This window comes from Pleurodeles waltl, chromosome 1_1 (assembly GCF_031143425.1).
Source record: "Pleurodeles waltl isolate 20211129_DDA chromosome 1_1, aPleWal1.hap1.20221129, whole genome shotgun sequence".
Lineage (NCBI taxonomy): Eukaryota > Metazoa > Chordata > Amphibia > Caudata > Salamandridae > Pleurodeles > Pleurodeles waltl.
Genome location: NC_090436.1, coordinates 78,085,029 through 78,112,069, shown reverse-complemented (window position 1 = coordinate 78,112,069; position 27,041 = coordinate 78,085,029). Strand labels below are relative to the sequence as shown.

At 45.3% G+C, this 27,041-nt stretch overlaps 1 protein-coding gene across 1 annotated transcript in view; it reads right to left on the bottom strand.

The window, feature by feature from the left end:
- Positions 1–9,489, bottom strand: part of DCTN3 (dynactin subunit 3) — a 42,175-nt gene extending 32,686 nt beyond the window's left edge. The window contains exon 1 of the mRNA XM_069215101.1: positions 9,332–9,489. Within this exon, the coding sequence (XP_069071202.1) occupies positions 9,332–9,436 (105 nt within the window). The 5' untranslated portion in view covers positions 9,437–9,489. The remainder of the gene's footprint in view (positions 1–9,331) is intronic.
- Between the last annotated feature and the right edge of the window lie 17,552 nt (positions 9,490–27,041).

Sequence of the window (27,041 nt, the reverse complement as noted above, 5' to 3'; positions counted from 1 at the left end):
ACTGGAGTCTGGGAGTAGGTGCAGGCACTCTCATTGTACCCTAGGTGTGGTTGCCAGTATACAGCTGTAGCCACAGCTTCCCGGTAAACAAGAGGCTAAGAGTATTCGGGAGAGTGGGAAGGGTGGAATAAGACTGCTCGTGCCCCCCCTTGGATTGAGGAAGTATCAATATGTAATGTAGTGGAAAGCAAGATTAAGAGTCAAGCACTGCAGCAAGCAGTAGGGGGTGTGGCGGCGCTCAGTCTCTTCCCGTTGGTGGTTCTGAACACTTGCCTGTGCTTTCATTGGACACAGATATGGCCCAACTTCTCAAGTAAGAGAGTTGGAGTATCTGGAGACTTGAGAAGGGAAAAGGAAAGAAAGAAGAAAGAAGTAAGCGTGCTCATGCCCCCCCTCAGTCTGAGGAAAACCGTGATAAACAGGGTGGAACGACAGTAAGTGCAGGGGGTGTGGCAGCACCTAGTACTTCTTTGTCTGTGGCGTCTGAACTTCACCTTGGCAATTATCAGAGAACAGCACTCCATTCCACACCGCATTGTACATTGCACCCAGAACTCCTATAAGGCTCAAAATAATCATCACCAGTATCCTACTAGCAACCAGCCTCAGGAGCTCCAAGTCAACATAAGATCAGACCCAGGCTTAGTCGCTAGGTTTGGAGGTAGTGTGGTGCTAAGCAATTACACCTTTTACCTTTACCTTTTTCTTAAGCATCAGCAATAAGCACCCCCTCAGAAGCATCAGCCTTATTTTGGCTTGCGCCTATCCTGCGAGGACATCAGAGGACAAAAACCGAGCCATAAAATAGCATAAACAGAATAAAGAGAGCAAATGTTGCAGATGAAGCTGGCAAAACTGTCAAAGGAGGTCAAACCCAGGGGACCGAAAGAACAGAGGGTCCATAGGACTTTTGGTGATAGTTGGAAACTAGCACATAAAATTTTTCTCAGATACAAGGATTATAATAAACAAAAGCAGCAGAGGAAATCACTCAGGGCAAGACGTTCTTTCAAGGCTCTGGGCCCAAGTTTTGATCGTAATATGGAAAAAAAAGCAACAACAAAAATCTCTGGTGCCACAACAACCCCCCTAGCCCGATTGATCCATGCCCAAGAGGCGCGATGTTGCGAGGAAAGGAGTCTTTAGTACCGGGGAATTTCACAGAGCCTATAGCTCCCTCAGTTCTGGCCAGCCGCAGGATGCACAACAATCATTTGACCTGGAGCATCAGAAAGGCCCAAAACCAAAGCCTGAAGCAAAAGGCTCGAGATGTCAACCAATCATACATACATCACTATTTTACAAGAACTAGGGATGATCCAAGTATTGCAGGGGGAACAGTGGTTTTCACTTCCCACAAGAGGACACAAGGTTTACGGTCCGATCCAGGAAGTACAACAATGCAATCAGAACAAACTCAAAATGAGCCCTGTGGCACTGGAGGCACAGACAGCAGACTGGATGCCTCACTCATTGGGGAAGTGATAGAGTTGGCGGATACCGCAATAGGAGGCAGTTTGGCAACTCATAACAAGAACCAGCAGCATGATACCCCTTGAACTATCATTGGCAATAATATCAGCACCCTACAAACACATCAAGCTAAAGAGCCTATCACCGAGGACAAGATTGCCATGCAGTGGGTTGGATGTTCCTGTAAGGGGTAGCCAATGGCAGTCACCTGTTGAGACTCATCATATTGCACCAACCCAATCGGTGGCCCGGTTGGCTCAAGTACCAACAGATACTTGCTGGTCCGCATCTTCCCCTGAACGGGGCTTTGAGTGGGTATCGCAGGTCTCATACAGCTCATTGACTCATGAAGGGTTGTGCCTGCAAGACCCCTGCCCCAACAAACAAGCATGTGAAGAGGATTATGAAAGAAATCCCGGGGAAAAAATAAAAGGAAATCATGTACCCAAATGTGGATCGAGAAGCAGGGGTCAGCACTGACTGCATTATAACCACCATTAATAACTCTTTGCTGGCGACAGTTAAGGCATTGACATGGCAATCCCATAAGATGGAGATTTAATTAGATTTATTCCATATGATGGCTCAGAATGTGCTCCTCATAGATAATAAATTGAATGCGCTGATGGAGAAGTTAGAAGGGTGGGACCAGTGCAGCCCAAAGGGGAAGGGAGTGGATGGGAGTCAGACTGAAGCAATTCTGGATAAACTCTCAACACTGCCAGAGCTGTTAACTACCAGTTTAATTCAATCTTGCAGATCTGCAGGGGCCACAGAAAAGGAAAAAACAACTATCTGTATGTCACTTGGTGGCAAGAAGCAGGATACCCGTAAAGGGAGTCCCCCTGCATCTAAGCCTTAGGGGTTGGCCAGTATGGAGCATGATGCAAGAATCGACCACCTCCCTATGGTGCCCCCACTATCTCCCGTAATTATTGTGAGGAAAAAAAGTCCTGAGCTGTTAAATCTGGAGAAAGCTGCAGACCAGCTGAAAAAACATTCGCCTCTCATGGTGTTTCCATCTCACCCCTCCATTACTGAGGAAAACAATAGCTTAGAAGAGCTAATTTTAGAGATAGGTCCGAAAGAGTCCCAAAATGAGCCTCCCCTAATGGCGTTGCAACTTTCCCCCACAATTACTGTGGGGAAAAGTAGTCAAGAAGCAAAAACTGTGAAGACAGAGTCGAACAAGCCACAGACGCTGAGCATGAGGTATGGTCAACAGCCATTGTTGTCAAGAAGACAGAAAAAGAGATTGGAAAAAACACGTAAATCCACACAAAAAAAAAAAACGTTCGATGGAATCCGACAGAGACCATTCAACGAAACTACATTGGCACCTTACCCCATTTTTATGCAGAAACCAGTAGTCACCTGCACACTGAGCACCCGCCCTGTAGACGAAGACTTATCATCAAATATCGAGTTTAAACACCAAATCAATGACAATAATTCTGCTTCGGCAAACAAAGAAATCTATAATCCCCCACTTATCAACTCTGGGTAGGGTGTCTCTAGCATAGCACTTAGTCAAGTACCATCTACAGTAGGTGCTAGGTCTGTTAGAATTTCAATCCCAGGGTTAACAAAGAGGCCTTCATTAACTGGAGGGGAGCTGCCTGTGATGGGAAAAGAATCTACAGGGAGTACGGAAATAGCACAGGTGACTGGCGACATCCCTGTGCCTTACGGGCATGAAGGGTGGGAGCAGCATCACTGAAGGAAATCTAGATAGAGAGTTAAATAATATGCCATGTGTCTCTAACAGGGCTGCAGGTCTAAATAAACAAAGTAATATTGACAATGCAATCAACCAGCATCTGAGGTTTGTAGACGCCACCTCTGTACCTCATGGGGCAATAGAGACAGTTTAGAGGGGGTTTCAATCAACAGCAAGTTTAAGGCCAGGCCAGGAGGGGGTCTGGAGCAGTGAGAACAGATGTAAAATTTGTTTGGAATCAAATTATGAATACACTAGGGTATTAAAGATAAAGCCTGCAATCTATCAAGAACATACAGATCTGTCGACCATAATTTTTACCCCATTATATGCCACCCAGGGGTCATGGGATTTTCTCAATTGATCGAATATCCTATGATTACTACATCATATATCGGCATTTGCAAACTTGATGTCAGAAGACTTAATAGAGGTAAACTTTAGCACTCTTGCATAGATTAGTGAGATTGAATCAACATTGACCACATGGTTGGCACAAAGTAATATTGATTGAATCTTTGAATATGAAGGCCTTTTAGAAAACTGGGGCATAAGAATTAGTAAGGAAGTTAGAGATTGGTACCCACGAGCCTTATCCACTGTAAATCAGGCCCCATCTCTGGCGAGAGAAAATGCCAATGTATTGAGAGGTTCCTCGGTTATGAATCCACTATTCTCAGGGGAAAAAATAACCATACATCTGATAAGGGAAACTGGTGATTCCAACCAGGATGGGCCAAAGAATATAGGTAGGGCTAAATCTGGTGGGCTAAATGAGTGCCATGATACTTTGAGGGGGCAAGGATGGGATTGGCTCATTGCAGCACTGTCTACCAAAATGAAGAAGTGCATTTAGCTCTATATGCACTTCCAGTAAATTTGAATTTAATTCAATTAAAATTAATTAGCTGGAATGTGGCTGGCCTGGCTTCATTACTAACCGGCGCTGGCTTTAAGACCTTTGACATAATGTGCTTTCAAGAAACATGGTCGGCAGAACCGCTGGCTACAGAGTGCTTCATAACATTTCAGTCCCCTGCCTACAAAAAATATTTGTTTGGTAGACGTATCGGAGGCCTTGCTACATATGTTAAGTTAGATCTGGCCACTAAACTAGTAACGTGGGAGAAATCTACTAGTAACATGCTACTGTTAACAATACATGGCTTAGCCTTATGTAAAAAAAAAACTCTGGTCACAGTGATAAACATATATATTAACCCCCACCAAGGTAAAAAGTTGATGATGGCCCAATCTACACTGGCCCTATTGAAAGAGTTTGTCCATGATCATCCAGGCCATGAGTATGTGCTGGCAGGGGACTTTATTACTCATCAGCTTGGCCAGGAAAGGGGTCACTCTCGAGACCCTGTACGACTGGCCTTAGAAGCTTTTTTTAATGAATATGACATAAAAACAACTGATCGTAGCAGTGGGCATCTGTATTCCTACTTTTAGAGATATATCCACAATAGACTATATCTTTCTAAGCCCAGCACTCCTGAGCCAGTGCCTAAGCCACATGGTGATTTATAGATCTGAAAGTGACCACAACCCGGTGGTAATAAAAGTTGATCTAGGGGCTATGAGACATGACCTGTATAAAGCAAGTGGTCGTCAACTCGCAGAAGGCCCCACTATAAAACGCAATAAATGGTCTGCTCCCTGTTATGCAAAATATGAGTCATGGAAGAAGGCAAATGGTCCAATAAACCTTCATCAGGAGGCTGGTCAAATAATAGATCAATGGGGGCTGGTGCTTAAAAAAACTTCAAGCTCACCTCTGCAATAGAGTGCAGCCCGGTCAAACTGGGTGTAAACAGAACAGGGTGGGTAAGCAGCTAGTACCCAAGGAATGGTCACAGCATAAAAAGAGATATCGGCAGGCAGAAAGGCGTTACAAGAGGCTCAAAACCCCAGCCTCAGATGCATTAAGGAAGTCGGCACAGAAAGATTATAAAAAAGCATTACGGATGTTGAAGACCAAAGAGAGGGAAGAACGCTGGAAGCACCTGGTAACATTGCTCCCATCTACCAAAAGTAGAGAATTTTGGGATTTCATCAGCACATTGCTTTACGACTCCGACACAAACACTAACGTGATCTCGACCAGCGATTGGGAAAGGCATGTGGGAAATCTGTATGTAGACATAAAATATGTAGGGGGATCAAGCTCAACGATCTGGCCTCAATGAATCGGATGCATTAGATGACAAAATTGGCCCCATCACCATTAAAACTGTGCAAACTATCCTTGGCAAAATGAGGTGGGATGGGGCCCCTGGACCCAATGGCCTGCCAGGGAGCATTTTCAGAGACGACAAAGCTTACTGGGACGCACCCCTGACCGCTTTATTCAATGACTGCTTATAGTTTTCGGTGGGTCCGGGGCGTGGAAGGGATCAATACTCCAACCAATCTATAAAAGGGGGGAATTCACTTGCCCTTAAAACTATAGGCTGATAGTCTTATTGGATGTAGATGGTAAAGCATATGCAAGGGTTTTTATGACAAGAGCTGGAAGAATGGATCTCAGCAAATGGTATAATTCCACCTTATCTAACAGGTTTTAGACCTGGTTCCTCTATGTTAGATAATGTCCTGGCACTTTCGTACCTTGGACAACAAGCACTAAAACCAACGTCTCCACTGCTTTTTGCATGCTTTATTGACTATAGTGCGGCTTTCGACTGGGTGGTGCGGCACATCCTGTGGAAGAAACTAGCGTCCTGGGGGATTCCAAGGAAATTGTTAGCTTCAATAATGGCCCTATACTCGGACACCTGGGTGAGAATAAAAATCACAAAAATCACACGTGACTAGGAAGATTTTTACCAACAAAGGCCTAAAACAGGGCTGCGTCATAGCGCCCATTCTCTTTAATCTATACACAGCTGACCTGGGTGCTGAGCTACTCAGAGGAAACATGTTTCCTCTGAGGTTGGGGCAATCGGTGCCCCCCATAATACAATATGCAGATTACATGGTTTTGCTTGCTCCAACCCGGATTGGGCTCATAAGGGGCCTTGATATACTGCATGACTACAATGAAAGAAATGCTTTAAAAGCGAATTCAGAAAAAACTAAAGTTCTGGTTTTAGCCGTCAGTCAAATAATGTGTATAGAAGATGGAAATGTGTTCCTCTAAGTATAGCGCTAGAAGATAAATATCAATACTTAGGGGTCTGGCTATCTAATACGGGGAGAATAACATCAGGCAGCGGCACTGACCTCTAAAGCAGTAAAAATCTCCCACGTATTAGCAAAACTCCATCAGCGGCTTAAGGCACCCACATTCGAGCCCTTAGGGAGGGTGATAAGAGCAAAACTATTACCCTCAACTACTTATGGCCATTTGGCTTTTCCGGGCAAATTGACAGTCACGCTAGAGAATGCCCAGATGAGAGCCTACAAAAGGATCCTTAAGATCCCCATATCCACAAGGCATGCAGGGATACCTTTGGAACTAGATATAATATGCATGGACTTGTTGTGCAAAATAGATATGATAAAGTTTTACCAAAGTGTCAGCAGGGCAGAGGATTGTAGCCTTATGGGTCTTTGAAACTAATTTTCAAAAATAATACAAGCAATTGGGCCATTTATCTAACAAAGGCTGAGGAACAGTTCAATCTGGCCCCTTCCTACTCTACAGACCCCGCCATCACGAAAGCGGTTCTGAAGAAAATACTGAAAGTGCTTGGTGTGCAAGCTTCAAGACCAAAGATATCTTAACAGTTAGGGATATCCGTGAAGCCGATGGCCTGCATGAATCATATGCAACCACCAAAGGCCAGCCATATTTAAAATGGCTAGGAGAACCAGCGTTCCAGAACATCCTTCAGATGCGCCTCGTAACCTTACCTGCATGGGAATATCGATGGAAGTGGAAAACTGGACAAGGGCACACGAATGAATGCATGTTGTGTAAATACCACACAGAATGGATAAAACATCTTGTATGTTGTTGCCCCTGTCTGGCGTCTAAATGGCACCTCCTGTTAAAACCTCTGTTTCTGAAACATTGGGTGAGAACATGCAACAAAGCCCTAAGTCTTATTTTCACCACAGTAGTCCCCATGGAACAAGCCTGTTTTGGAAAATTCTTTCATAAGCTGTATTCAGCCTTAAGTCAGGCAAGGAGCCAAAGTAGCAAGGTTATCTATGGAGGGCGGGGGGCCCTCAAAGAAACGGCCATGACGAGATGGCTCCTGCAGCCCAAGTCACCCCCCTGGTCACCTAATGGTCTTGGATATTGGAAACGGGTCTGGGTCAACAGGCGAACAATTGGTTGGCACTCGAAGAAGGTTGTATTATGGGTATTTACTTGTGTAACAGCTTGTGGTTAACATCTGGGGACCCCAGGTTGGGGCATCTTTATGGGCTTTATAGTACTTTATAGAAGGTGCTATAATTAGGCTTCAGTTTTGGTATTGGAAGGGTTTTTCTTGCTGTTTATTTTATATTTTTCATTTTATTATTTTAATATGTTGAAATGATTTTAATTAATCAGGCAATAAAGATTCATTCAATGATAAGCAGTGGGCAGTCTCCAAGCCAGTCTGTGTACTTGGAATGCTACAATATGCCTTGCAACAGAAAGAGCATGCTTCCTAGGCTCGACCTAATGAACCCTAAAAGTGAGCAGGTGAAGGAGAGAAGCCAGTCAATTAGAGAGATGTTGAAGAGGCTATGCTCCGGAGGAGGGACAAACAAGATGTACAAGCTGGGACAAGGAAAGCTATCAAAGAAGAAGCAAGCAGATTAAAATGACATTGAAGTCAATGGTAGGTAGTGGACAGGCTGTAAGCCACTGTGAGTTTTTTGTAAGCCAACAATAGGTCTCTCACAACCAAAAAGCTTGCATTTTCTGGTAGGCGCATTCTAATTGTGCCTTTTCAACAAAACCATTACATTCAAGTTTGTTTCACTCTTGATGTATGTGCAGCGTAGATGCTCTATGAATAAAATGTGCATGCTGAGATATGTCCCCCCCGTACGGCACTACTATACCACTAGCCATTACACAGTTGTAGCTACTTGCATCTTCTTTCCAGGCGATCACTAAAAGGAAATACTGCACTAATTAACTACTTATTTGCATATCCTGGCAAAGGCTCCGAGTTTTCCACTGAACACGAACTCCAAACACCCTTGTTCCATGTGATATAGGAATATATGCTGACGCTGTGGTTACATTTATCCTGTCTTGGCTGACTCTACGGTCCTATGCTCATATGAGACGCTAAGTGACTGATCCAGCCATGACTTAGTCCAGAATACATAGCTTGGAGGGTGACTTACAAGAATTTCTAAAGTTACTGTTTTCCTTTTAAGTTTCATTTATACCTTTCGATGAACATTAGAACAATACATAACCATGGAGACAGCATTCTCCATTCTGGGGCTTGGATCGACCCGTCCGTCGCACATCAATAGCACAGCATTTATTACTCGGCAGCGACTTGCTGCCAATGTTCTCACTTGTCCACGTACAATAGCGCACTGGAACATCATGAAAAGATTGAAAAGGGACACGGAGTCTCGTTATTAGCAACACTTAAGGCGCACTATACCATAGGAGAGTCGACGCCCCAACGTGAAGCGTCGGAGTGTCAAAAACACGATACCTCCCTCTATTTTGGAAGTCTCCCTGCTCTGCCTTGACATTTCCGACTGCTGTTTAACGTTCCTTCCACCTAGTAACTGTTTACTCAATGCAAGTCAATTTTCAAATTGAACCATTCCTATTCCAAGCAAATGTACATTTCACCCAACGTTTCTATTGTGTGTATTCACACATTTTGTTATGTTAGGCTTCCACTATCGGTTGTTCAATCTCGTCAATTCAGTGGTGCAGACTTAGCTCCCTCCATATCAGAAGGTGACAAACTTGCAGTAAGCAGCACAGATCAGCCAGTATCCAAAGCAAGTCAGTGACCGTCTGACAGTCCCGGCAGAGAAACGCCGAATCTAGAAACCATTTTCCTCGCTCGCAGGAAGCGTGCACAAACTGCAAATGAGTTCTAACAGCCCAAAACACTCACTTACTCACTCACAGCACAGTCTATCAGGGACAAAGGCTGATAGCCTGTGAATAAAGACGCGTCATGTTGCAATGCCCAGCTGCCAACTTACCTTAGGACCTCCCCGGCTTTCCCGGGGTCTCCGCTCTCCGTAGAGTCGACTTTCCACATCTGCCACCCGGGCCTGGAGCTTCGATACCTCTGGACAGACGTCCATGATGACAACACCCGCTCCAGAACAGCCCAGGACATCCGGAAACAGACGACACTTCCGATGTCATCCGCTGTAATTTAGGGTGTTATCCGGAAGTGGTGCAAATGTCGCGGCCATCTTGGAATGGCACTGTAACGATAATTCACGATATATATATATATATATATATATATATATATATATATACATATATATATATATATCGTTAAATATAAATATGATTCCACAAAACTCAGGTCCACAAAATTATCGCAGGGTCCAGGTCTTATGACGCATGTTTAAATGTATTTTTGAATAGATAATAGCTGCTGACAGGATGGGCAATGCGTCTCGTATCATATTGCTTACATACTCCTCTGCTTACAGCCCTTGGCTTCTGCCCAGCTCACACCGCCCGAATGCCTGTCACCTCTGCATCCCGACTACATCTTCGCTCCCGCCCCTTCGGCACCCAAACTGACCCCCACGCGCAAACACATAGCTTACTGCTCTTTCTGTTCACACACATTTTCCTTCCCTGTCCTGCAGTACCTACCCCTTTCTGCACATACACTGACTGTTCTGCCTGCCTATATCTGCTACTCACACGCAGTGTTCCCTCGGCCTACTTACTGCCACCTCTACTCATTGACACTTCTTCACACTGTACCCTTTGCACCCTGCCTTCTCTGCTCACACACTCTGTGAGACTAAGTACATGGAAGAACATATATTTTCTTGTGTTTGAATTAGGGTTGCCACCTTTCCAAAAGAAAAATACTGCACATTTGTTGTTTTAAGGACTTGATACTCAATAGGAATTTAAACAAAACCTTATGTAGTCATTGGTAACATTACTGTTCTGTCTTTTTATTTTACTTTAATCTTTAGTCCTGGATCACTAATTCATCTCTATAACACATTTTTTGCTGTTTTTTATTTATATTTACTCTTTGTAGAATGTACAGGTATGGGCTAAACGTCCAGGTTTTGGGTGATCTTGCTTATTTGTGCACCAGCCAGGCATTCAAATACTGGTAGTACCAGTAAAAAACCTGTCAGGTGGCTACCTTAGTTTGGATACATGGAAGCCAACTTCGAAATCTCCCCTCTGCAACACCCCCAGACAGATTGCAGGAAAAATAGTAAATACATAGTCCACTGAGAGTGTTGTTCCTTAAGAATATGCTGATTTTAAAGACCTGCAAAGGATTTAATTAAACTAGCAATCAACTTTTTTTTTTCTATACAAATGACTGCTAAATACAATATTACTCACATCTCTGTTTACATTTGTTAGCCTGCAAACTGAGGACAGTTTAAATTAAGCGTGTTTGAGATATTTAGGATATCAAAACAAATAATTTTTGTGTGATCACATATTATATTGAGTTGTGGTTTACAAACTCTTACCTTAGTATTCTGGTGTCAACAGTAGTGAGGTCAAGGAGAAGGTGAAATGAGGAGGTTGTGTTAAATGACAAGCCCTCAAAGATGGAAAGAAATTTTACTTCCTTTATTTCGAAAGTTTAGACATATGGTTCCGTAATGTAAGTACAAATGCTGGGTATGTGATTGGCAGGATATTCGAAGCAATGCCAATAAGAACATTAACTTACCTCGCAGAAAAAGGTGAAAAAGAACATTTATCATTATATGAAGCCATTTAGCATTCCAAAACCTACTAAATCACAGGGTTTGCAACTTGCAAAATGTCTTTTTAGCATGTACCAAACTCATTTTACTTAGCAACTCCTCAAAATGAATTTAGAAGTGCATACTGAATCGTAATTTGGAATGGGTGTCCATTCCATATTGCGATTCGGAATACTATTACTCAATCGTTTGTGACCGCAAATTGATTGCAAACCTCAAAAGAGGTGGTAACCTGTTCACAAGGCTGAATGGGTCCTCTTAGAAATACTTCCCCTTTGTCGATGTAAAATAAAAGTTTATTTGGGAGTAGGCAGAGGTCCAGGGGACCACTGGCAGCACTTAAACTCCTTAAACAAAAAAATAGCCCAGTTTCTTTTAAGGAGAGCAAGCTGCAGTAACGAAATGCTTTGTTTAAATGCAGTCACAGGCCTGGTGGTCAGCTGACCCCAGCAGGCACCAGCCTGTGATTGCAGTTGTTCGGAGTGAGTCACAATTTGCGATCTACCTCATGCCACTAAACCATATTTCTTCCCTTCATGTGTTATCATATATTGTTGCAGATGAATTTAATCTCTGATTCTGGTTTGTGCATTAACCACCATACCATAGACATTCAACAGCTGGGAAGAAGTCTCTCCCTGTCCTCCAGTTCTGACTAACCCATTTTCTATCTTTTTTGACATAGCACTCTTGGTCAAAACTCCCCCTTATATTTCAGAGCAACAGACATTAACAGCTGTGGTGTAATGAATTAGTAAGAATATTCTGAGAAGTCTTTTTTAAATAAAGATAATATTTATCAATAGGTTCATAAATAGATGACTAATAGTAGTATATCACACACAATTCCCTCTATGATTATTGCACGTTTATCATATTGTACAACACAACTCTGCTGCATTTTGGATAGGTTTGGGCTTTTCAAATACCACATATACAGCTCTCGTAATTCTTCTGTAACAGAATCATCTACATATACAGCAACTTCGACCCTTAACCAAACCCCGTCACCGCTGCAACTCAATTTCCCATCAGGGCAAAAGAACGAACCATGACCTTGTGGCCACAGACTACATGCACAAGATCCTTGACAATGGCTATATGGCAGCCTTCATTCTCCTGGAGTCTCTGCAGCATTTGACATGCTCTCACAATTCATCCTCATCAGGTGCTTGCACAAGATTGGCATTCAAGGACATGCTCTCCGCTGGTTATGCTACTTATGGATAGAACACAAGCTGTCAGCCTGGAACCTTACTCCTTAGAAGTCCCCAAACTCATCTGCAGGGTGCCTCAAGGTTCATTGTTCAGCCTCACCCTTTCAACACATATATATTTCTGGCCAACATCATCTCCACACACAACATCAATATCCTTTCCTGCACTAATAACATACAGCTCATACTTTCCCTCTCTGACAAGACCCCAAATTCAAGAAACAAGTTCACCACCTGCATTATCAAAGTTGCTAACTGGATGAAACCCACTGCCTCAAGCTCAACAGCGACAAGACAGAAGTCTTGATCTCCATCAAGAACACCCTTTTTAACTTTATGTATTACTTTCACGGGTATGAAAAAATAATGCATACAGCAACACCCGTGCACAGTAGATCATCAATTTTCAGAGAGGCCCCAGCTTGTCCCCATCTCAGTAAGGTTCGTCAAGATCACCCCAACTAACATTTTTGTTTGTTTAAATCTCTTTATTGGAGTTTTACAGCATTATAATAAACAATCAGTGTGGTCAGGCTAGCGCCCACTTAGTATCCGTGCTCCTGGATTCTCTCCAGATGGGGCATAACTTACAGGCAGCACCAGGCAACAGTCCTGCTAACCCACTCGGCACTAAACTATGAACAAAGCATGTAGCTAAACAATGAGGTACGTTTAGATAGAAGTCAAGTGGTGACACAATCCGCGGGCAGTAAAGTGTCCCAGGTGCTGCAGGGCACTGTAAATATACCTTAATATGTAGAGCAACAGAGCACCAAGAATGTCCTCTAACATTAACATTACCTTTAACAGTTCCCCTCTCAGGGCAGCCTCTCATTGTTCTTTGCCTCTGACTTTAAAACATACGTGTCCCACAAGGTGCAATTGGGCCCCTTGCTACTCTGAAGGCGAAGCCTGGCAATAATCTCCACCTCTGCCTTATCCATTTCACTAAGTCATGTAGCCAGCACCCGAGTCCAGTGCCACGCTGGCCTTCTATGACATCGCTATCTGTCTCCTAAAGAGCACCAAGGCCAGAGCAACAAACCTGCATATACATGTATCACCTTTGGTCCTGGGCCTTATAACTAAGAGACAGTAGTTAAGGGTGATGAGGGGTATCACCTGCTCCACCATCCCCAAACAACACATCTGTCACCTTCCCCCGTACCGCATGAAGGATAGGGCAACCCCACACCATGTGATGGAAATCAGCGATTACATGATGACATTGGGGACATTCCAATTTAACCCCCAGAAATATTCGGTGAATGAGTTTCGGCGTCAGGTATGTCTGATGTAAATAGTTGAATTGCTTGAACAGAATCATGGATTCGTGGTGACCTCTTTCACATGCATCTGAGCACTCGCTCATTACTTGTCAGACAGGGTGGAACACAAGGCAGCCTTCCACTTGGCCCTAGCCGGCACCTCCATCCCACAGTGCCGGGCATGTAGGGCACTATAACTCGCAGTGATGGCTTTTCTAGCATCCCAGTGCGTCAGTAAAACCTGCAGCGGAGTGATGACAGTGGCTCCTCAGCCCACCCACCCATAAAGAGTGCCGAGCGCACAACTGGTGCTACACTCCAGAAAGTGACCCACCGGTATCCCATTGTCCTCTCCCTGACCCTGAAATGACTTCAGCACACCGTTCGGATAGAGGTCCTCGGTCAGCAGTACCTCCGCCTCCCTCCAGATGTGGGTAGTGCTCTGGTCAAAAAGGTTGTCTATCATCGGCAGCTGCCGAATCGGCACTGGGGCGTATAGGGCAGGTGCCTCCCCTTGTCATGGACATATTTGTGTCAACACTTGCATGCCACCAACAGTCTGTTTTCTGGAGTAACCGCCTGGGCATTGCACCACAGCCATGTCAGGACAGGTGTGCCCTGCAGGGCGCTTTGAAACTCCTCTCTTTCAGCATTCGGGGTCAACCTCAGCCAGCACATCAGCCACCGCAGTTAAGCCGTGGCATAATAAAGTTCATAACTGGGAGCTCCTAGGCCACCTTCCACTAAGGGGCCCTGTATCATCTGTAGTAAAGCCCTTTTCTTGCCCTGCCCCCAGATCAGGTCTGGCAGCAGCCCATTCACGCCCCTAAAAAAGCACCCCGGTAAAAGCAGTGGCAGAGCCAAAAATAATAATACAAGAGAGGCAAAATCAGCATCTTCACGATTGCCACCCTGCCCAATGGAGACAAGGGCAGTGAAGGCCAGAAGGGGAGTGAGTGACGGGCAGAAGCCACCGCTCTATCTAGGTTCCCACCAACCAAATCTGAGTCGGAGTGATAGATGTTCACCCCAAATTTTAGAGGGTGTCAAAGCACCACTCCACTCTGGTAGACATCACGGCCTCCCTCCTGTGCTCAGCCACCCGCCGAAGCGGAAAGAGATAGGATTTGTCCCAATTGATGTGCAGGCCCGACAAATACCCAAACTAATTCAGCATCAACATTATCAGCAGTAAGGACTTGTTGATATCTCACAAATGAATCAGGGCATCATCCACATGCAGTGACACTATGTGCCACTCCTCGCCCTTACACACTCCCCAGGTCCAGGCATTGGTGTCGAGCCAACCCTCTGGGGGTTTCATGGCGAGCGCAAAGATAAGCGGTGACAGTGGGCAGCCCTGTATAGTGCCTCAGTGTATTGCTATCCTGTCAGATGTGATTGGGACAGTTTTAGCGTGTGACAACTGACTGCTGCATAAGATCTTCTCCCACCGCAGGAAAGTATGGCCCACCCAACAAGCACTCTAGCATGGGAAAAAGATATGGCTAGCCAAGGATGTTGAATGCTTTTTCTATATCAACTGACCCCGCTAGGCAGTTTTCGGAGCCGCCCTCGCACTATCCCATCAGGCTCAACAGTCTCTGGTTGTTCATGAAGGTGTTGCATTCCGTCATAAAACCATCCTGCTCTGGAGGAACCAGTTTGCCAAATACAGGCAGCAGCCTGTTTGCTAGGAGTTTCCGAAGTATCTCATTTAACAGCAAGAGTGGGTGGTATGAACGAATATGCTGCCTGTCTCTCCCCAGCTTGCGAGGAAACACAATCAATACTTCCCTGGGAGTGTCCCAGAGACTCCTCTCAATGCCGCCTCATTATACAGTTTCAGCAGGTGTGGAGTAAAGAGCCTACTAAAAGGCGCATAATACTCTATCGGAAAGCCATCTGTCCCAGGCGTTTTATTGCGTGCCATCTGCGAGATGGCCTCACGTATCTCTTCAACCAGTAGGGGCTTCTCCAACGTGTTGGAAACGGTCAAGATGAGTAAGGAGGATCTCCCTAAGGAAATCCCATATTTAGTCTGTTGTAGTAGCGCCCCGTGCCAAATACAGGGTGCTAGACTACTCCCTTAAATCCCATATTTTGTCTGTGGTGGTAGAGCCCCGCGCCAAATACAGGGTGCTAGACTACTCCTCTTCCGGGTGTCCAACCACCCCTTTGCTCGGATAGCCCCTATTGGAAAGCGGGGTGCTTCTCCCCTCAACAGGCACACCAGCACTCTGCCTGCGAGGTCCCCCTCCCATGCAAGCGGGCAGTGTACTCCCTGTAGTCAAGTTTCAAAAGCCTTGCCACCAGTTCCCTGTGCCTCTGCCTTAGATCCTGAAGTGACTCCACTGTGTTGCCACGTGTCGGGGCCTGTTTCAAAGTCGCGCAACTCCCTCTTCATGTCCATCAATTCTTTACCTGGAGTCCACCATACCCCACATGTCTCATAGCAATGTACTGGCCGCACATGACCACTTTGTGTGCTTCCCATTTCAACGCCCTCTGCACAGTAGAACCTGTGTTGTGCTCAAAGTATTGCAGAATACACAAGGCCATGGTATACCGGCACAGTGGGTCCTGCAAGGCCTCCACTGCATCCGCCACATACACCTCATTGCTGTAAAGGAAGAGGTACCTCATCTCTATCACAATGGATCCGTATGCCTAGGCATTTGAAGTCCTTGGCGCACCATTGCAAATGAAAGTATGGGTAAACTGGGGAGTCCTGGGCATGAGTGGAAAAAGCTGAGATTTTCCCCGGTTGATGGTGACTCCAGAGCGCTTGCCAAACCAAATGTATTCTCTTAGGATCTCATTTAAACTGAGATTAGGATCACAAAGGTAGTGAGAAATGTCATCAGCTTAGAGAGAAATGAGTAAATGTCAACTTGAGTACCAGAGGGTATTGCCTCTGTAGTGTTGTCTAAGCCTGTAGGGCAGAGTCTCCTTGCCAAGGTAAACAAAAGCTGTGATAATGGGCATCCCTGCTTCGTGTCACGAGATGTCATAGGAGTTTGATACTGTCCTATTAACGCATAACTTTGCCATGGCGTGGATATATAGTAAATGGATCAAGGCCATAAACTTTATTGGAAAGACCATTCAGAGGAGAATGGCATGTAGGTAGTCCATTCCAGTGAATCAAATGCTATAGTGGTGCCAAAGCATTTAGGTCACGATCAAAATCCTGCAGTACAGCAGGTAGCATCCTCAAGTTGCATGAAGTTGAGCATCCGGGGATGAAACCAGACTGGTCTGGACGCACTAGGTGCGTCATCTGGAAGGACAGCCTATTTGCTAGAAGTTTCATCAGTATTTTTATATCACAAATAATTATGGAAAGGGGCCTGTATGAGTCACAATGTTCAGATGGGTTCTTGGGTTTAAGTAGTGTTATAATCAGTTGTCCCTATCGTCTTTCTGTCAGCAGTGGTCAGGAGGCTACAATGTCAAAACCAGCCCTGAGTGAAGGTTCTAACAATGTAGACAACTTGTCATTTGCATTGTTAGGGAGCTGAAGATGTGTCTTGTTGCTTAGGAGGAGATACTCTGGATGGGGGAGACCTAGTATGAGTGACCATTTGGCAAATATCCTCCACATTTGACACCCTGGGCAATAATAACATGGTCCAGTGACTACCACAAGTCAGGATCACAGACATGGAATCAAAGTAATTCACCTCTATCCTTAAAAATCATTCACGGTCTTATTTTTCTCCCTTTTCACTCATAACAGTGTCAAAGCTGTGTAGAGCTATGCAAGGTCCATCACGAGACCCATGTTCTTCAGCACCTATGGGAAGCCTGTAACTAACCTTATGAAATTGTTGGGGTCTCTTGCTCTGTCTGGCGCTAATGATACATAGTAATCTTTTGTTTCAATGAACAGGCCACTAGCTCTGCCTTTCTTGTGTGAGACTGCTTATCAGCCATTCAACAGTTGTTGAGTCATAACTTCCTTCAGCTGAATATCAGCAATGTATAGCTATTGATTGTGGGAAAGGCAGAGGAATGTGGGCCAGGCCAGCATCTTCATGTCCCCCCAGCATGGGTCAATCACCTATCCAGGTGACAAAGGTCAAATCCCTGGAAATTTTTCTAGATCAGGATGCCTCCCCAGGTCCCACAGTCCTTAGCCATTTCGTTTGCCTCCGCAAGGTCCATTTATGCGTCACTTTGAGCCAACTATCTATTGACGGGGGCTGAGAGGCCTTCCAGGCCATAGCTATAAGTCTCTTGAATGGAGTATGAGCTAAATCTACAAATCTTAAATAGTGCTTGGTGCGTCTAGAGCGTTTCATGATTCCCAGTAAACAGTTTAGCAGCTCACAGGCTAAGGGAACATCAGTGATGGCCGAGAGATGTTCCTGTACCTGTTTTCAGACATCCTGCAAGGGCAGGCACTCTCATACCATGTGAAGGAAAGGGACACCCACATAGCCACAGCTGGGGCACATTGCTGAGGATGTTGGAAACATCTTATGCAGTCAATGCGGTGTAAGGTAAGTTTGATGTAAAAAGTTAAATTGGGTGAATTTTAGGCAAGCATTTCGCGAGATCTTTTTCACTCGTTCCAGGGCCACGGACCATTGTTTACTGGACAGTTCTATGTTGAGACCTACATCCCACCCCATTCTACTGCTATCTGTGTAGTCTGGTCCGTCACCCTATAATGCTGCATACAGTGTGACCACCCGCCGGCCCGACCCGTGGGTCAGGTAGCACTGCAACCCCAAGTGTACCTGCTGTTCACACTGTCCCAAGGCACATATCTCCCCTATCACTGCTTGGAGTGCCCTATAGGTGAAAATAGGCCCAGCCACGAACCCTTTTGTCTCTCTCAGCCCCTGGAAAGACATCCCTTCATTATATAAATCACCCAAGCACTCAAGCCCAGCATTACACCATGGGAACAGGTCATGAGCTGCCAGAAGATTTTTAAGGGGTGGTAAGCACCATAGTGGTAGCTGTGGGGCATAAGGGGTTGGTGCGCATGGAGGTTTGGATATAGCGATTCCAGACCATCTCGGCCACTCAGGTAAGTCTCCCAAGTGTCTTGGCCTGGGGGCTGGAGGTCAGCAGCCAGTCCAGGTTATTAATATCCCAAAGGTCCATCCTAACCATGCCGCCTTATACCGCCCCATCACCCGGGAACCACTTCATGGGCCACTGCAACTGAGCTGCCATGAAGTCCAACGGGGGGAATGCACCCACTCTGGCATTCAGATGTCCTACCTCGGAGTCACATCGATTCTCCTTGCCAGGCCGGGGACCTGCATCTCACAGCCCCCACACCCTGCCCAGGCACCTGTCAACACTGAGGCGGGTGGAGGCGGGACCGTTCGGCTTATCTTTACAGTGGCCCGCCACCAGCAGCCCGCTGGATCGTCAGGCCGATTTCAGACTGTGCCTCCCAGGGTGCCGGATAAAGCGACCTTGCAGCCGGGCTGTCCGATCTCTGGGAGCGATCACCACCACTGCAGGCCAACAGCACTGGTGACTATTTCTGCAGATGGCCCCGGGGTATACTCCAATGACAGAGGCCCTGGATGCCACAGGATAACGGTGGATGTTTAGCGGGCTGGTCTCGGAGCTTGCGCTTATGCAACCGCTTGGTCCGCCGTCTTGACCACGCCCCCTCCGTAACTTCCTCTTTTGAGTAATTTATACTTTTGAATAAATTACTACTCAATCAGCCAATCAATCAGCATTTGTAAAGTGCAGCACTGTCACCCCTAAAGTTTTCTGGGCGCTGAGGGTGCCAAGTCTCCGTCGAACAGCCAGGTCTTGAGTTTTCTTCTGAAGTCTGCCAGGGAAGGTGCTATTCGGAGCTGGGTGTGGGGAGTGAGGGCATTCCAGGCTTTCCAGGTGTTGGAGGGGTCCTCGGTGAGTGACAGGATTAGTTAAGTGTCATCAGGGTAGGAGGTTATGTTGAGTCTGTGAGATCTGACGACGTCTGCGATGTGGGTCATGTTGGTGTTGAACATGGTGGGTCTGAGGAAAGATCCTTGGGGTACGCCGCATTTGGGGACAAGTTCAAGAGCCCCTATCGCCACCTTGCACCACATTAGCATAAATTTCTTTTACGCTAATGTGGCCCAATGAGGCCAGAATCGCCGCATCAAATATACAAAGTGGTGCACTGCAAGCATTGGGCCACTTTGGAAACCTTTGCACTGCATTATGCCTGTGCCAGGCATAATGTATACAAAGGGGGCGGTCCTAAGAGATTTCTTTGCGTCATTTGTTTCGGCACTTTTAACACCTGCTCAGAGCAGGCGTTAAAAGGAGGCACACCATTGTTTGCAATGAGCCTCAATGTGCTTTGCAGGTTTAGCGTCAACATTTTTTAAGCTAATCCTGCAAAGCTCTGCACTAGCGTCAAACATTTTGACGCTAGTTCCCTAACTACCTCCATGTTAGATACAGGCACACATGGTGGGGTTTAGAGGCGCGCTAAGGGGTGTAAATAAAATGGCGCTGCACTGGGTGCAGCTCCACTTTTTTAAAATCTGGCCCATGATGTCCTTGGGTTCGGGAGTGAAGGGAGTCAGCTGGATGCTCTGTGTGCGACCTGTAAGGAAAGAGGCGATCCACTTGATGGCATTTTGCTGTATGCTGATGTTGTAGAGTCTGTTGATGAGGGTGTGGTGGGAGACGGTGTTGAACGCAGCAGAGAGGTCGAGGAGGATGAGGGCCACAGTTTCTCTGCAGTTAAGGAGAGATCTGATGTCGTCTGTGGCAGCAATCAGCGCAGTCTCAGTGCTGTGGTTGGCACAGAAACCTGATTGTGAGGCCTCAAGTAGGTGGTTTTGTTCCAGATGTTTGGTGAGTTGATGGCTTTCTTGAGTAATTTGGCCAGGTAGGGGAGCAGGGAAATAGGTTGATAATTTTTTTAATTGTTGGAGTTGGCTGAGGTTTTCTTTAGAAGGGGCCTGACCTATGCATGTTTCCATCTGTCTGGGAAGGCTGCCATGGAGATAGAGGTGTTGATGATGCTGGTGAGTTTAGTGCTTTTTGGGATAGTTTCAAGGTTGAAGGGTCGGTGGGGGCTGGGGTTGTTGGGTGTGCCATTGTGGATGGAAGATATGATGGCTGTGGTGGTCTGAGTGGTGAGCGGAGAGCAGGTGGTGATAATTCATCTCGTGTGCATTGGTGGGTTGAGGTTGAGAGACTTGGGTTGGGGGTCGAACTTGTGGATGGAGGCGATCTTGATGTGGAAGAATTCCAAGAGGGAGTCACAGAGTTCTCGGGAGGGATGGATGGTGTTCTCTGTGGCTGTCGGGTTGGAGAATTCCTTGATAATTTTGGAGAGTTCCTTCATGTGGTTGGTCGCCATGTTAATGCAGGCTGTGATGGCTTTGTTCATAGCTTCCTTGATGCGTAGGTGGTAGCTGCTGAGGGCTACTTTCTGGGCGACTCTGTCGGTGGGGTTCCTTGTGGCACGCCATTGTTTCTCAAGTCATTAGCAGTTGCGCTTGATAGTTATGATCTCTGGGGTATACCACCTGCCGTGCTTTGAGGTTTCGCTGATTTTTGCTGGTTTAAACGAGGTGACTATCGGTGCAGTTGGTGATCCATGTGGAAAAGTTCTGGAAAGCTGCGTCAAGGTCTGATGAGGCTTTGTGCAGGGTGGTGCTGAGGGTCTGTGTCCACTGTGTCTCAGTTACCCTGCTCTAGGTGCCGTGGTAGGAGCTGTGATGCTGGGAGATGGCTTGCTGAGCATCAGAGATTGTAAAGTGGATGATGGCATAGTCAGTCCAGGTGAGTTCTGTGGTGTGGCTGAAACTATCACAAATCCATACAGAACTTAGACCTCACTAATACATTGTATTCCTGCACAATCCTGCCTCTCCTCCTTCCCTAAAGTTCCCCTTCTTGTTTATCTCAAATGTCCACCACAGTGACCATATTTTCTCTTTGTCTTTCCCCAACTCTTGTGGCCAGCATGACCTGTTTCCCTGTAATTAACTGTAACCCAATGATCCCCACGTCCCTGAGATGATCCATGCCTTAACTAGCTCCTGTGGCCAGCTTATATTTACTGCATAAGAAGCCCTCCCTTGACTATATCCTTTGAACTCTCAGGCATACCCACTATACCCCCCTCAGCCAACCCCTGTTCAGCATTCCCTGGACTGCACCACTCACCTGAAGACCACGGGGGAGGCTCCCAGCCACCGACTTACCAAAGCTTAATTGGTCAAGATGGTGCATCCCAAATGACTAGTGGCACGTAAGTGTGGGCAAAAGGCCACTTTAATGAAACAGGTGCACAGCGCAAATAAAAGCTTAGCAAATCTATACAAAGTAGAACTTGGAACTCACTAAGACATTGTATTCCTGCACAACCCTACCCCTTCTCCATGCCTTAAAGTTCTACTTTTTGTTTATCTTAAATACCCCCCACAGTGACCCCATTTTCTCTTTGTATTTCTCCAACTCTTGTGGCCAACATGACCTGTTTCCCTGTAAACAACTGTAACCTCAATAACTCCCCTCCCCCTCGAGCTGATCTGCCGGTACCACAATGAAACCAACCCTGTTTCTACCTACATTGTAAAACCTGCCACTCAAAAAAGGCCTCTCAAGGAATTTGTCTGTCCCCCCTTCATCCTTACTTACCTCTGAAGCAAAACTCTACTCATTTCTACTGGAAATAATTTGATACAAAAATTCCTCTCACAGCATCTTTGTCAAACTTTCCAGTAATTGTACAGTTATAACTCCATTGCTAATTCTGCTGGGCCATAACCATGGGGTATGGGGCACGTGAGGACCAGGCCAGTCCATATTAATTTTTGGCTCCCCCAAATGACCGAAGAAGCTGGCACAGCATAGAGGTGGGGGAGTTCAGAAGTTGAATGAACAATAAAAATGCATTTAAAACGTTTGTTTTTTCTTGTTATATTTGCTGCGTGTTGTTAGGTTAAATGTCAGGTTATGTCTTTTGCAAATTGCTGCTTATTCTTTTAACATGGAGATGTTGTTCACTTTTCTTTTCTTGACTGCAAAGTGAGAGGATTTTGTAAAGTGAACTAAAGTGAACTATGTGACAATCTCGCAGCTGTACAGACATGGTAGGGTGACCAGACGTCCCGGATTTCCCCGGACAGTCCCAGTTTTTAGAGGACTGTCCCGATGCTTCTCTTAGTTTTAAATAAATGTCTCCGTTTTTGGGACAAAGGTCAAATCATTAAATAAATGTCCCGGTTTTTGGGACAAAGGTCAAATCAATAAATAAATGTCCCGGTTTTAGGGACAAAGGTCCGATCATCTAGGGAAGCATAAGTTAAAGGTATGCTCTCCTTTAACAGACGCCTACAAAGTATAAAATAATTAAAGTAATTTTTCTATTACTGACAGGCAACACAGTCCCCTGTCTGCTCCCAGCAGAGAGACAGAGTGGGGAGCTGAGAGGTGGGTGGGGGCGGGTTGGAGGTGCAAGGTGGGAGGTCAAGCCATAGCAAATTTTAGAAATGTAGTCTTGTAAATGTGTGTGTATATATGTGTGTGTCTATATATATATATATATATATATATATATATATATATATATATATATACATATGTATATAAACACACATGTATAGGCACACATTCACAAAGCTATGCAAAAAATGGGACAGGCCAGATATAAAAGTGAGAATAAAGTCTTTAGTCCTTCTTTTATGTCTGATCTGATCTGGTTTTTGCTCCTCAAATCTGGTCACCCTGAAACATGGTCATTGGAATTATGAGGCAAGGGAGTCCTAAATGATGTGCAATGTGACTAAATTATGTGGCACGAAATTATGCAGATAGTATACCTTGATTATTTTGTCTTTTTTTACATGTTAGCACTGTCTGGCCAAAGGTTTTGCTTCATTAGTACCCGTTCCACATCCAAAAACAGCTAAGTAGAAAGGTGACTTCGCAAAGTCAACCTTTGTGAAGGACTTTCCACTAGGCAGCAGCACATGTTTCAGCTTTTTTTTATCTGTTTGAGCCAGAAACAAAATCTGCAGATAAGACAGCCGATATTGGATTTTTTGGCAAATGTGGAAAATTCATAATTATGCGGAAAACACTGCGGCATGCATAATTCCAGTGCCTTTGTATACGGGCTGTGTGAAAATAATACTTTAGGATGTCAATTTGTTTCTAATTCACACAAAAATATAAATACATGTAAACTGTACAAATATTTCAGCATACACCAGCAGTTACGGAAGCACAAACAAAGCACATTTTGTTTTATAATTCTGAAGTGTGATGAAAACAAAGATTTTAATAGGATCAAAACAAAGCTTGGTGATGCAAAAATGATATATATTGTACTGTATTGTATCGTATTGCACTTTTGTGTAGCGCTTACTACCTCTATGGGTGGAACTGAAGCACTTACCTACATGGGCAGCAAGGTACGCCAAATAGGGAGGTTTTTAGCTGGAAGGATGTTGTCTTTGTTTTGTGAACCTTTGGGGTGTTTCCATGCTGTGCGTGTTGACCACTGAGGTGTGGTATCTTATGAGAATCAGCAAGTACCCATTAGGTGGATGATGACAGATGTGCAGTTTTTGATTTTCAGTAAGCTGGCAGCTTTGAACAGCTCAGCAGGTCCCTTTATGATATTTCTTATGATTGTAGTACGCTTAGCTGGTTACTGCACTGGGTTGTCCAATCTGAAATTTTGGGGTTGATTTACTTGCATTTCACACAACCCAATGCAGCAGGACAATTTGCTGCTCTGCATTGTGTGATAGGGAGACAGCAAAAATGTGCAATATTTACAAAGATATGGCACATTTCTGCTGTCTCCTAGCACAGGCCCACTTTGTACTGCCTAGCACCAATGCAAGACCCTTGTGCAATGGTGCAAGGGTGTCTGCGTTACGAGCAGGAATATTTTTGTGCAGGAACGAGCACTTCAAAAACAATCCTTAGAGGCACAGTCCTCTTTCTAGGTGTGCAGCAGAATACAGCACACACAGAAAGAGGAAATAATGAGAAAAAATAAAGATATTTTTCCTTTGTATGCCTCACTGGGGCGCATTCCCAGGCTTACTAGTTTGAGTGAATCTGAGAGTTCACCAAAATCCATGGGTGGGTGCATGGGAACACCTATGGTCCACTCATGGAAAACATTCCCAACACAAGCTAACGCAAGGCAGTGCTCTGGCAGCCTTACGTTACGTTGTGTTTACTAAGCCATGCAAAGTGACTTTGCATGGCTTAATAAATACCACAAATTATTTTGCATTGTGGCTGCGCCACATAAAAGTGACACAACCGTGTTGCAAATTCTTAGTAAATCTGCCCCCAAGAGTATAGTTATGGGCCAGAGCTGCCATTGTTGGAGGAAGAGAGAAGTGGAGCGATCTGCTAGGATGTGCATTGTTACTATCATCTCATGTCTGAAAGTCATTGTTAGATTTAAAGGACCGGTCATAGTGTATAGATATTTGAGACCTGAAGTCATTGACTAGATTAAAGCTCTCTATTTTGACCAGCAGCGTGTGACAGATCTCTTCGGTTATTCCATGCCTGTTCATTTAGTGATAGTTGGTTTATTGTCTACACAGTACTGGTGATGGACAACTCTTGTAGCAAATATGCATTTTTTATTTATTTAAAAAAATGAATTTTATTAGTTTTATTACAATCAAGCCAAAAACAGGTGAATATCAGCAGCATATAGTGAATGGTAGACATAACATTATATTGTAATATGTATAGAGGGCATCACATCTCTATGATTTTAGAATCTGTGTATCATAATACAACTTCTGCTCTCAACTCAGTCACCACCGTTATCTCTCAGCAAAGTATACATATTGTCACCTGTACTTAACAACCCCCACCCCTAAATTCAAACACCAATATTATCATACTCATTGTGTGTGTGCTATTCAGAACTTTTCAATGGCTGTGCATGTAACATGTTCAAGAAATAATCATGAAATATCACAGCGCAATAAAGGGTTTACTCTCACTAGTCGCTAGGTGAGGTTTGCAGGCGAAACTGCTCTAGCATCATATCCCATGCTATGGATATTGGTCTTTTGCACAAACCCCTGCATTCTTCCCTGCGCAGTGCTGTGCCTTCTGTGGCTTCCCAACGGTATACCCCCTCCCTCCATTGCAATACTAACGGGGGGACTGGAGATTGCTAATGCATTCTTATTTGTCCCCTGGCTAGTAGCAGGGTTAGGTCTATGAAACTTGCTTCAGTGCGGACATTTTTTGGTCAGGGATAGAGTCCCACTATGCAGTGTTCCATTGTGTCCCAAAGTGTATGTTCCGTTAGTGACCTAAATGAGTCACCGACTTACGCCCAAAAGGATGCTAGATATCAGCATGCCCAAATCATATGTATCAGATCTGCTTCTTTGGTGCAGCAGTAGGGACAAGTGGATGGTGCAGAGGAGAAGAGCGCATGTGCTTTTGAGGGGGTGAGATGAGCCCTATGAAAAATCATGAACTGAAAAAATTGAATCTTGTGTTGTGGGGTGTATGGGTGGCATAATCCAGTAGGTATTGCCAATTCCATTATGTCATGCAGTGGTCGGGCTATTTCCGTTTCCCATTTATCCCGTAATGGTGACAGTGATATTTGAAGTTGAGGCTGCATGCCTCTATAGAGACATCAAACTAAGGCCCTCATTATGACATTGGCGTAAATGCCGCTTATCGCCGCAGTGGTATGTTGCCGGCCATCACCGCGGCGATAAGCGGCATTTACGCCAATGTCATAATGAGGGCCTTAGTGGCAGATATCTGTTCCCCATATTATGACACACACACACACACCAATCCGACAGAATAGCACCACATACACAAATCTGCCAGCCCAGAGGTCAGTGTTAAAGTGCCGGTACCAACACCCATACCGTTACGCCAACAAAACAACGCCCATCACATTATGACACACGAATCACCACGGGGGACATTCAATGGCGCTAAACCATTGGCAGTACATACCGCCGCTCTCAGAATGGACACCCACATACAAAACAACACTACATTGGCCAATACCAAAAACACACACCTGACACCGATACACACACCACACCCACACCACTATAAAACACACATCCAAATTACCCACAACCCTCTATGAATACTACTCATTGCCACGCGACTGACACCAAGACGACTGCGACAATTAGACACACACCACTTACACCCATACATCCCTCACGCACCCTACATCACACACCCCACCACCTGGGGTCAGTGGCAGTGGGCACACCGTTCAGGGGACAGAGGCACAGGCCAACAGGGACACTGGGAGGGCTGCTGTGCACCAGGAGGAGGACAGGACCAGGTCACTGACTCTCCAGGAGGCACTCTCCGAGATCCTGGGAGCCTACCAACAATCCCAGGACACGATGGGCCAGATCCTTGACAACGTGCAGGAGAACAGACGGCTGCAGGAGGAACAGTATCATGGGATCAGGGAGAACTTGCAGGCCATTAACACAACCTTGATCTCTATAG